The sequence below is a fragment of the Cylas formicarius genome, unplaced genomic scaffold, assembly GCF_029955315.1.
Source record: "Cylas formicarius isolate icCylForm1 unplaced genomic scaffold, icCylForm1.1 PGA_scaffold_25__1_contigs__length_1324815, whole genome shotgun sequence".
In the NCBI taxonomy this organism is placed as follows: Eukaryota; Metazoa; Arthropoda; class Insecta; order Coleoptera; family Brentidae; genus Cylas; species Cylas formicarius.
In genome coordinates this window covers 744,131-756,611 of record NW_026844294.1, presented here as the reverse complement: position 1 = coordinate 756,611, position 12,481 = coordinate 744,131, and the positions used below count along the sequence as shown (strand labels likewise).

General features: G+C 40.7%; 1 protein-coding gene across 1 annotated transcript; it reads left to right on the top strand.

Moving 5' to 3' along the window:
• The first annotated feature begins 5,346 nt into the window (after positions 1-5,346).
• LOC132697608 (uncharacterized) lies at positions 5,347-8,066 on the top strand. The gene is made up of 3 exons (XM_060663162.1): positions 5,347-5,386; positions 5,449-6,330; positions 6,439-8,066. Exons 1-3 carry the CDS (start codon positions 5,347-5,349, stop codon positions 8,064-8,066), a joined length of 2,550 nt encoding a protein of 849 aa, XP_060519145.1.
• Positions 8,067-12,481: the final 4,415 nt, after the last annotated feature.

Sequence of the window (12,481 nt, the reverse complement as noted above, 5' to 3'; positions counted from 1 at the left end):
ATTTTTAATTAACAGCTCAGAACAGAAATTTTTCTTAAATTAAGGATTGAGTACATAAATTTATAAAAATATAATTTACTTATATTTCAACGTATGGCACATCACCAGAAATAATTGGACATTCAAACAGATTTAGCCTTGTTCTGTCGGTTAAGGGGTCTGACTTGAAATCAGATTCTCTATGGCAGCGTAGGTTCGAAACCTACCCACTGCAAACCGCCATTGTTTTGCTTGAAATATATATTTTTTAATTAACAGCTCAGCCCAGAAATTTTTCTCAAATATGGGGATTGACTACATAAATTTAAAAAAATATAATGGACTTATATTGCAACGCCTGGCACATCACCAGAAATAGTTCGACTTTCAAACAGATTTAGCCTTGGTCTGTCGGTTAAGGGGTCCGACTAGAAATCAGATTCTCCATGGCAGCGTAGGTTCGAAACCTACCTACTGCAAACGACCATTTGTTTTGCTTGAAATATAATTTTTGTAATTAGCAGCTCAGCCCAGAAAATTTTGTCAATTATAGGGATTGAGTGCATACATATAAAACAATATAATGCCCTTAAATTTCAAATGGCACATCACCAGAAATGGTTCTACTTTCAAACAGATTTAGCCCTGGTCTGTCGACTAAGGCGTCTGACTTGAAATCAGATTCTCCATGGCAGCGTAGGTTCGAAACCTACCTACTGCAAACGAAAATTGTTTTGCTTGAAATATATATTTTTTAATTAACAGCTCAGCCCAAAAATTTTTCTCAGATATGGGGATTGAGTACATAAATTTATAAAAATATAATGGCCTTATATTTCAACGCATGGCACATCACCAGAAATAGTTCGACTTTCAAACAGATTTAGCTTTGGTCGGTCGGTTAAGGCGTCTGATTAGAAATCAGATTCTCTATCAGCATAGGTTCGAAACCTACCTACTGCAAACGACCATTTGTTTTGCTTGAAATATAATTTTTGTAATTAGCAGCTCAGTCCAGAAAATTTAAAACAATATAATGTCCTTATATTTCAAATGGCACATCAAAAGAAATAGTTCTACTTTCAAACAGATTTAGCCCTGGTCTGTGGGTTAAGGCGTCTGACTACAAATCAGATTTTCCATGGCAGCGTAGGTTCGAAACCTACCTGCTGCAAACGACCATTTGTTTTGCTTGAAATATAATTTTTGTAATTAGCAGCTCAGTCCAGAAAATTTTGTCAATTATGGGGATTGAGTGCATACATTTAAAACAATATAATGTCCTAATATTTCAAATGGCACATCAAAAGAAATAGTTCTACTTTCAAACAGATTTAGCCCTGGTCTGTCAATTAAGGCGCCTGACGAGAAATCAGATTCTCCATGGCAGCGTAGGTTCGAAACCTACCTACTGCAAACGGAAATTGTTTTGCTTGAAATATAATTTTTGTAATTAGCAGCTCAGTCCAGAAAATTTTGTCAATTATGGGGATTAAGTTCGAAACCTACCTACTGCAAACGGCCATTGTTTTGCTTGAAATATATATTTTTTAATTAACAGCTCAGCCCAGAAATTTATTCAAATATCAAGATTGAGTACATAAATTTCTAAAAATATAATGGCCTTATATTTCAACGCATGGCACATCACCAGAAATAGTTCGACTTTCAAACAGATTTAGCCTTGGTCTATTGGTTAATTCGGGTGACTAGACATCAGATTCTCGATGGCAGTGTAGGTTCGAAACCTACTTACTGCAAACGGAAATTGTTTTGGTTGAAATATATATTTTTTAATTAACAGCTCAGCCCAGAAATTTTTCTCAGATATGGGGATTGAGTACATAAATTTATAAAAATATAATGGCCTTATATTTCAACGCATGGCACATCACCAGAAATAGTACCACTTTCAAACAAATTTAGATTTGGTCTGTCGGTAAAAGCGTCTGACTAGAAATCAGATTCTCCATATCAGCGTAGGTTCGAAACCTACCTACTGCAAACGGCCATTTGTTTTGCTTGAAATATAATTTTTATAATTAGCATCTCAGTCCAGAAAATTTTGTCAATTATGGGGATTGAGTTCGAAACCTACCTACTGCAAACGGCCATTGTTTTGCTTGAAATATATATTTTTTAATTTACAGCTCAGCCCAGAAATTTTTTCAAATATGAAGATTGGGTACATAAATTTATAAAAATATAATGGCCTTATATTTCAACGCATGGCACATCACCAAAAATAGTTCCACTTTCAAACAAATTTAGATTTGGTCTGTCGGTAAAGGCGTCTGACTAGAAATCAGATTCTCTATCAGCATAGGTTCCAAACCTACCTACTGCAAACGACCATTTGTTTTGCTTGAAATATAATTTTTGTAATTAGCAGCTCAGTCCAGAAAATTTTGTCAATTATGGGGATTGAGTGCATACATTTAAAACAATATAATGTCCTTATATTTCAAATGGCACATCAAAAGAAATAGTTCTACTTTCAAACAGATTTAGCCCTGGATTGTGGGTTATGGCGTCTGACTACAAATCAGATTCTCCATGGCAGCGTAGGTTCGAAACCTACCTGCTGCAAACGACCATTTGTTTTGCTTGAAATATAATTTTTGTAATTAGCAGCTCAGTCCAGAAAATTTTGTCAATTATGGGGATTGAGTGCATACATTTAAAACAATATAATGTCCTAATATTTCAAATGGCACATCAAAAGAAATAGTTCTACTTTCAAACAGATTTAGCCCTGGTCTGTCAATTAAGGCGCCTGACGAGAAATCAGATTCTCCATGGCAGCGTAGGTTCGAAACCTACCTACTGCAAACGGAAATTGTTTTGCTTGAAATATAATTTTTGTAATTAGCAGCTCAGTCCAGAAAATTTTGTCAATTATGGGGATTAATTTCGAAACCTACCTACTGCAAACGGCCATTGTTTTGCTTGAAATATATATTTTTTAATTAACAGCTCAACCCAGAAATATTTTCAAATATCAAGATTGAGTACATAAATTTCTAAAAATATAATGGCCTTATATTTCAACGCATGGCACATCACCAGAAATAGTTCGACTTTCAAACAGATTTAGCCTTGGTCTATTGGTTAATTCGGGTGACTAGACATCAGATTCTCGATGGCAGTGTAGGTTCGAAACCTACTTACTGCAAACGGAAATTGTTTTGTTTGAAATATAATTTTTGTAATTAGCAGCTCAGTCCAGAAAATTTTGTCAATTATGGGGATTGAGTTCGAAACCTACCTACTGCAAACGGCCATTGTTTTGCTTGAAATATATATCTTTTAATTAACAGCTCAGCCCAGAAATTTTTCTCAAATATGGGGATTGAGTACATAAATTTATAAAAATATAATGGACTTATATTTCAACGCATGGCACATCACCAGAAATAGTTCGACTTTCAAACAGATTTAGCCCTGGTCTGTCGGTTAAGGCGTCTGACTAGAAATCAGATTCTCCATGGCAGCGTAGGTATGAAACCTACCTACTGCAAACAACCATTTGTTTTGCGTGAAATATAATTTTTGTAATTGGCAGCTCAGTCCAGAAAATTTTGTCAATTATGGGGATTGAGTGCATACATTTAAAACCATATAATGCTCTTATATTTCAAATGGCATATCACCAGAAATAGTTTTACTTTCAAACAGATTTAGCCCTGGTCTGTCCGTAAAGGCGTCTGTCTGACTAGAAATCAGATTCTCTATGGCAGCGTAGGTTCGAAACCTACCTACTGCAAACGGCCTTTGTTTTGCTTGAAATATATATTTTTTAATTAACAGCTCAGCCTAGAAATTTTTCTCAAATATGGGGATTGAGTACATAAATTTATAAAAATGTAATGGACTTATTTTGCAACGCATGGCACATCACCAAAAATAGTTTGACTTTCAAACAGATTTAGCCCTGGTCTGTCGGTTAAGGCGTCTGACTAGAAATCAGATTCTCTATCAGCATAGGTTCGAAACCTACCTACTGCAAACGACCATTTGTTTTGCTTGAAATATAATTTTTGTTATTAGCAGCTCAGCCCAGAAAATTTTGTCAATTATGGGGATTGAGTGCATAAATTTAAAACAATATAATGCCCTTATATTTTAAATGGCACATCACCAGAAATAGTTCTTCTTTCAAACAGATTTAGCCCTGGTCTGTCGGTTAAGGCGTCTGACTAGAAATCAGATTCTCCATGGCAGCGTAGATTCGAAACCTACCTACTGCAAACGGAAATTGTTTTGCTTGAAATATATATTTTTTAATTAACAGCTCAGCCCAGAAATTTTTCTCAGATATGGGGATTGAGTACATAAATTTATAAAAATATAATGGCCTTATATTTCAACGCATGGCACATCACCAGAAATAGTACCACTTTCAAGCAAATTTAGATTTGGTCTGTCGGTAAAAGCGTCTGACTAGAAATCAGATTCTCCATATCAGCGTAGGTTCGAAACCTACCTACTGCAAACGGCCGCGTAGAGTGGTGCGGTTTCGTAAACACCATAGCGTGGTAGGTTTCCGACGTTCCTATCAAACCGCCACCGAATAGGTTCACGGTCTAGGCAATCTATATACTCAACTTTGGTCCATTTTGGTTAGTTTTGGTTATCGCTTTGGTGATGCCAACCACCACGGAGGCGGTCTACCATCTAGGCGGTCTATATACTTCAATTTGGTCCATTTTGGTTAGTTTCGGTTATGGAAGCGGTCTATATATAGAGACGACCTATATATGGGGGCGGTCTGTATATAGAGGCGATCTGTATATGGAGGCGGTATATAAATGGAGGCGATCTATATATACAGGCGGTCTATATATGGAGCCGGTCCGCATATGGAAGCGGTTTATATATAGAGGCGGTCTGTATATGGAGGCGGTCCGTATATGGAGGCGGTCCGTATACGAAGGCGGTCTGTATTTAGAGACGGTCCGTATATAATGGCGGTCCGTATATGGAGGTGATCCGTATATGGTGGCGATCAGTATATGGAGGCGTTCTGTATATCAAGGCGGTCCGTATACGAAGGCGGTCTGTATTTGGAGGCGGTCCATATAGAAAGGCGTTCCATATATGGAGGCGATCCCTATATGGAAGCGGTTCGTATAGGGAGGCGGTCGGTATATGGAGGCGTTCTGTATATCAAGGCGGTCCGTATACGAAGGCGGTCTGTATTTGGAGGCGGTCCATATATAAAGGCGTTCCATATATGGAGGCGATCCCTATATATAAGTGGTTCGTATAGGGAGGCGGTCGGTATACGGAGGCGGAACAAGAGGGGGAGATAGGTGTCGAAAATTCGAGGGTCAGAAGACCGCCTTGCTGGACCGTTGTCGATCGATGCCGGTGGAAATATCCGAAACAGCAAATATCGAGCACCGTTTTTAAGATCGAGAAGCAAATTCTTTACAGACGTCCTCCTTGTGTTTGCTTTTTTAACAGGCAACAAAATCGTTTCGTCGGCAACGAATTTGGAACTTTGCGTCGGAAACCCGATCCAGGTGTGTCGATACATTAACGCCTACGTCAATAAGGGGTTAGACGTAGCGAACATCCAATGCGTTGAGATGCAAGTGAATACGATCGATTGGAACGAGGCGGCGGCATTCCTTAAAATTAGATATATCGGACCGCACGAGGCGGTCTATCGCATCTTGGGAAATGGCATGTTCCATATCAGTCACACGATCGAAAAGTTGCCCGTGCATTTGGAAGGAGAGGCTTGTGAAATTTACAGGGAAGGGGACGAGGTGGCCGTAGTCGAAAGGGGCGAGCGTTCTAAGCTCGTCGCTTGGTTCGAATTGAACGCGGCGGAGGAGGCGACGGGTCGGCGACGGTTCTACGTCGACATCGTCAAAACGCACTCTTGGCGGCAAGGTCGTTGGGTCGCCAAATCGCGACCCACCAGTTCTATAGGTCGTATGAGTCCGGTTTATCCGAGTCCGGGGAATATGGAGCGCTACTATCTACGAATGATTTTGGGCAACGTGACAGGTTTGATTTCGTTCGTGGACGCGAAAACCGTAAACGGCGTTTTAAGTCCTTCGTATCAGGCCGCTTGCGTAGCGTTAAAATTGATCCCGGACGACGACGAAGAGGCGGACAAGATTTTAGATTGGATAGCGGATCGTCTTCGTCATCCGTTTTATTTAAGGGAAGCGTTCGCTCTAATTCTCTTGTACAATCCGTCGAAGAATCCCCGAACTTTATTTAAGAGATGGTGCAGGCGTATGTCCGCGGACGTGCATAGGATTCATATCGATTTAATCAGAGATATCGACGAAGAGGGCGCGGGCGACTTAAACGAAAGGATGCACGTGCTCCGTACGTGTCGGTATACGGTCCTTTGGAGTTTCGTAGATCGATTTCTGGTCGAATGCTCCACTTCGATGGAAAAAATTAATCTTCCTCGGGATTGGATTTCCGATTGAGTTTACGACGAGGAGGCGGAACAACTTTTGGACGAGGAAGAGGTTACGTTCGAGGAATTCGTTTTCGTTCCGAGACCGAATCAAAATTTGCATCTGATCGATCTCAACGATCAACAGCTGGGATTCGTTTACGAGTTTTTACAGTCTGTATGCAATCGTAACGGTATCGTTTTCGTTTTGACCGGCGAAGGGGGCACCAGCAAAACCGCGACCGTCAACGTTATTTTGGAAGAGGCGGAACTTCGCGCGTTACCGTACGTATCCGCGGCTTTTACGGGGATCGCGGCCACGTTAATCCGGAACGCGGCTACGATTCATTCTTCTTTCGGCATTCCTAGAGAAAGAGGCGTAGACGATACGCCGGTTTCTAATTTGGTGGGCGAGTCGGAGGCGGACGACGATATTCGAAACGCGAGACTCGTCGTGTTAGACGAGGTGTTTATGTTGGCGTCGTGGATGTTGGAAATGATCGATGCCGTGTGTCGGGAATACGGTCAATCGCGACGGCCGTTCGGTGGGAAAACCGTTATTCTTAGCGGCGATCCCAAGCAGTTGCTTCCCGTTGTCAAGGGTAGGCCAGCGGGAATGGCGTCCGTGTTCGAGTCCATCGTTTCGCATCCGGCATGGAGTACTTTTCAACTGTGCACGTTAACGGAAAACATGCGTGTTCATCCGCAAGAGGTGGAATGGTCGAATTTCATCAGGAGAGTAGGCGACGGGGAAAGAATCGTTTCGGACAACGCACGCGAACCGATTTCCGATAACTGTCTGTTCGTTCCTTCCAAATTAATTGTCAAATCGCGCGAACAACTCGTCGACTTTGTTTACGGGGACGTCTTCGAATCGATGCTCGCTCTTCCCGGGACGAACGAGCGATTCTTGGAATTAGCCGAGCGATTGGCCCTCCGGTCGATCCTTTGTCCCGTGAACAGCGAGGTCGAGGAGTTGAACGAAATCATCTCAAAGATCTTCCCCGATCCGTCAGGATCGGAGAGGGTCTTTTTGGCGACCAATTCCTACGATAGACAGAGTAACGAGGATGGGGCCGACGATCACGAAATCGCCAATCCCCTCGCGACGGAAGTCACCAGTGAAATTATCGAAAGTTTAGATTTGTCGGGACTACCGCCACATCGGTTGACTTTGAAGATCGGTTCGGTGGTAGTCCTTTTGGTAAATCTTAACGTGCGGAGGGGTTTTTGTAACGGACAGAGAATGGAGATGGGCGATGACGTGATAGTCGGCCGCATCGTTTCCGGTCAATTTCAGGGCCGTAAATGTGTCATTATCAGAAAACAATTCGTTTTAGAGGTAAAAGAAACGCCATTGCTACCGGGCGGCGGCACATTTTATAGAAAACAATTTCCGATTAAGTTGGCGCACGCAATTACTATCAACAAAGCGCAAGGACAGACTCTTTCGCGAGTCGGGTTGTGTCTCAACGTCCCGTGTTTTGCTCACGGTCAATTGTACGTCGCTTGGTCCAGAGTGCGTACTTGGCAGGATATTCGCATTTTTGTAAAGGAAAGTCGTAGACAGGGTCGTTTCTTTAAAGACGGTCGCAAAAATAATCCAGTTTTCACGCAGAATATCGTTTATAGGGCGTTTTTAGATAAAATCTTCAATTGAATTCGAAAATTTGCCACTTTTTACATTTTCGTTTCCATTTTACGACCCCATTTTCGTTCCGATTTTACGACACAACGATGACAGTTCACCGATAATAACTTGTAACCGAGGGCGACTTTTTACCGACGACGTCCTTTACCCAATATAGCCTTTTCACCCGATAGTGACTTTTTACCCAATTATGACGTTTACTCGATCACGACTTTTACCAAATAAAAATATTACATTTTCCAAATTTTTATTAAGTACACGAGTTCCAATATTTCCTGCCGCAGGTACGAACGATGACTTTTTCCCGATTAAAACTCTAACCCGACAAAGACGTTCACCCGATTGAGACTTTTACCCGATTATGACTTTAATCCCATCACGAGGGTCGAAATTATTCGTTACGTTCGATACCGCGGACAATCGAACGATAGAGAAAAATACGACGATAACCCGATTCGCGACACATTATCTCATAACGTAACTAATCCTTTTTTTTTTAATGTTTCAGATCTACGAGACGTTCACAACCGGTCAAGGATTTTTTATTATCAATACTAATTTATTATATTTCAGGCGACCTTCAAGGTTCTTTTTAGAACCGCCAAATCGTTTTTTAAAGAATTCGTTTTCGATAATAAATAAAAATGAAATAAATTTATTTTCCCTTTCCCATTCCTTTTTCCTTTAACGTCGAACGAAACGTAGTACCTGCCACGAAAGTTGTTGCGGTTAAAAAGCTCGTAGTCGAATTTGTGTCCCGCGCCGCCGGTTCATCGTCCGCGGTGTTAACTGGCGTGCCGCGAGACGTCCTGCCGGTGGACTTAGCCCGTTCACGCGGGCGGTCCAACTCAATCCTGCCGCGGTGCTCTTCATTGAGTGTCGAGGTGGGCCGGCACGTTTACTTTGAACAAATTTGAGTGCTTAAAGCAGGCTAAAACTTCGCCTGAATACTGTGTGCATGGAATAATGGAATAGGACCTTGGTTCTATTTTGTTGGATCGTCGCAAGACGGACAGAAGCGAAAGCATTTGCCAAAAACGTTTTCATTGATCAAGAACGAAAGTTAGAGGTTCGAAGGCGATCAGATACCGCCCTAGTCCCCGCATAATAAGCGACCGCGCTTCGCGCGCCGCTTGTTATGCGGGACCTGACTCTAAACGTTGCCGGCTCGCGATGTATCTCGGGAACGGCCGGTCCGATCGGGATGAAACTTGGCGGGTCGGCGGAGGGGGCGGCCGCGATTTCGGCGCCGCGAGCGGAACCGCCCCCGACCTCTGGGGGCGGAGTTACCGCCCCCGAAAGAACTTTTTTCCGGAAAATGGCGGAAACGATGTCGGATCCGGGTAAAACGGGGTCGGAAACCGCCCCCTTTAGGGCGGAAATTCGCTCCGTTTCTCGATACGACGAACCGTTTCCGAGATAGGGCGGTTTTTTGGAAAAATTTTCAAAATTTTCAAATCGTCGTATCTCGAAAACGGTGCGTCGGAGGCGAAAAATAAGCGAATTTTCGTACCGGCCTCGACGTCATTGACTAGGCGTGGGGAATCGACTGACAAAGTCTCAACCCCCCCCCCTCCAAATTTTACCCCCTCGGATTTTGTAATTTTTGAAAAAAAAATCGGAGAAAATGTCTTCTAAGGGTAAAGGGGGGTGAGAAACGACCCCTTTGGGGTGAAAATTTTGTCCTTTTTTTGATTGGATTTTTTGCCTTAAAGCGTCGCTTTAAGGCAAAAAATTACTCCGTTTTCCCAAAAAATGAATCGTTTTCGAGTTATGGCCATTTTAAAATCGAAAAAAAAATTCGAAAAAGGGCCGTATCTCGGTAAGGGTGCGCCGGAGGCGAAAAATAAGCGAATTTTCGTACCGAGTTTATTATAACGCGCGTAAAATGGTGCGGTTTCGTATATACTATAGCCTGGTAGGTTTCCGACGTTCCTCCTATCCAGTCAAGTTTAAAATTTTAAATCGAGGTAGGCTCCTAAGACTCTATACGATGCCGGCGGGGGCACCAAAATCAAGAAAATGGAAAAACAGATACCGGATTCCCGTAAAATGGGGTGGTAAACCGTCCCGTTTGGGGCAAAAAATTGCTCGGTTTTCCCAAAAAACGAACCGTTTTCGAGCTATAGCCATTTTAAAATGGAAAAAAAAATCGAAAAAGGGCCGTATCTCGGAAACGGTGCGTCGGAGGCGAAAAATAAGCGAATTTTCGTCCCGAGTTTATTATAACGCGCGTAGAGTGGTGCGGTTTCGTAACCACTATAGTTTGGTAGGCTTCCGACGTTCCTCCTATCCATTCAAGTTTGAAATTTTAAAGCGAGGTAGGCTTTCATTTTTCCCTTATTAAAATCGATCGATTATTTTCGTGATTTTTGCATCTCTTAAATATGGCAACGTCCGACGATTCTCTAACAGCTGTTATTTTACCCGCGAAAAAATGATTTACGATCGACGGACAGAAAACCGTTATAAAAGTGGATGGGGTGACACTGTTGCCAGAAGCATCCCTGCATTGTGATTTATATCGATTTTTATTGAAAAAAAGATCAATTTCAATTCAACGAAAAGAGACGGGATGCAGTTGAAAGTGTTTCCAGATAGATTTCGACGATTCTCATAATTGGTAAAGACAAAAATTAACTCGCATCATTTTTAATAACTACGTTTTGCGCTCAACGTGGCAACGTTCGACGATCTTAGCGATCGTTATCCTAGGCGCGAAATATTAAATAATTGGTGGGGGTGACAATGTAGGTGGGATGATCTTCATCGAGATTTGCATTTAGTTTGTTTTAAAAGTGCACCCGAGAAAGTTAATTGTGATTGATTTTCTTTTTTTCAGGTAATTAAATATATTTCTATTGCTATGTGCTCCTACGCGGACATGAAGAAAAAGTTTTCGAGTTGCGACTATCTCTCGCTAATATATTTTAGTGTTTTTTTTTCTTTGCATTGGTTTTTACATCTCTAGCGTCATGTTCAATTTTTTTAAAATATACCGGTTATCCTTAAATTATTTCCTATGTAAAATCATACGCGGGTTGCGTAACTCTGTTTTCACACGATTACACATACTCAGATAAAAATGTTTGCATCTAATCAGATACAGGTTGTCCCATTTTCTTTACATTGGTTCTATGTGTTACGTTATTATATCGCTTCTTTTGAGTCAACGATACTTTCGTTTTCGTTATTTTTATTTCCTTCTTTGAATTTAAATTGTATACAGGACGTCGCGATATTGTTCCCCGCGGTAAATGAGTATTTCGATTTAAATTTGCTAATGTTTTTGCATCTCTGGCTTTATAATTTTAAATTTAATTTTTTAAAAATATACCGGATGTCCTTAAATTATTTCCTACCTAAAATCATGCGCGGGTTGCGTAACTCTGTTTTTACACCATCACACGTTCTTCGATAAGGTAGTTTGCTTTTAATCACATACAGGTTGTCCCATTTTTTTTACATTGGTTCTATGTGTTACGTTATTATTTCGTTTGTTTCGAGCGAACGATATTTTCGTGTTGGTTATTTTTATTTCCTTCTTTCAATTTAAATTGTATACAGGACGTCGCGATATTGTTCACCGCGGCAAATGAGTATTTCGATTTAATTTTGTTAAAGTTTTTGCATCTCTGGCTTCATAATTTTAAATTTAGTTTTTTAAAAATATACCGGATGTCCTTAAATTATTTCCTACGTAAAATCATGCGCGGGTTGGGTAACGCTGTTTTCACACCATCACACGTACTCCGATAAGGTAGTTTGCTTTTAATCACATACAGGTTGTCCCATTTTCTTTACATTGGTTGTATGTGTTTCGTTATTATATCGCTTCTTTTAAGTCAACGATACTTTCGTTTTCGTTATTTTTATTTTCTTCTTTGAATTTAAATTGTATACAGGACGTCGCGATATTGTTCCCCGCGGTAAATGAGTATTTCGATTTAAATTTGCTAATGTTTTTACATCTTTGGCTTTATAATTTTAAATTTAATTTTTTAAAAATATGCCGGATGTCTTTAAATTATTTCCTACGTAAAATTATGCGCGGGTTGCGTAACTCTGTTTTTACACCATCACACGTACTCCGATAAGATAGTTTGCTTCTAATCACATACAAGTTGTCCCATTTTCTTTACATTGGTTCTATGTGTTACGTTATTATATCGTTTGTTTCGAGCGAACGATATTTTCGTGTTCGTTATTTTTATTTCCTTCTTTCAATTTAAATTGTATACAAGACGTCGCGATATTTTTCCCCGCGGCAAATGAATATTTCGATTTAATTTTGTTAAAGTTTTTGCATCTCTGACTTCATAAATTTAAATTTAGTTTTTTAAAAATATACCGGATGTCCTTAAATTATTTCCTACGTTAAATCATGCGGGGGTTGCGTAACTCTGTTTTTACACCATCACACG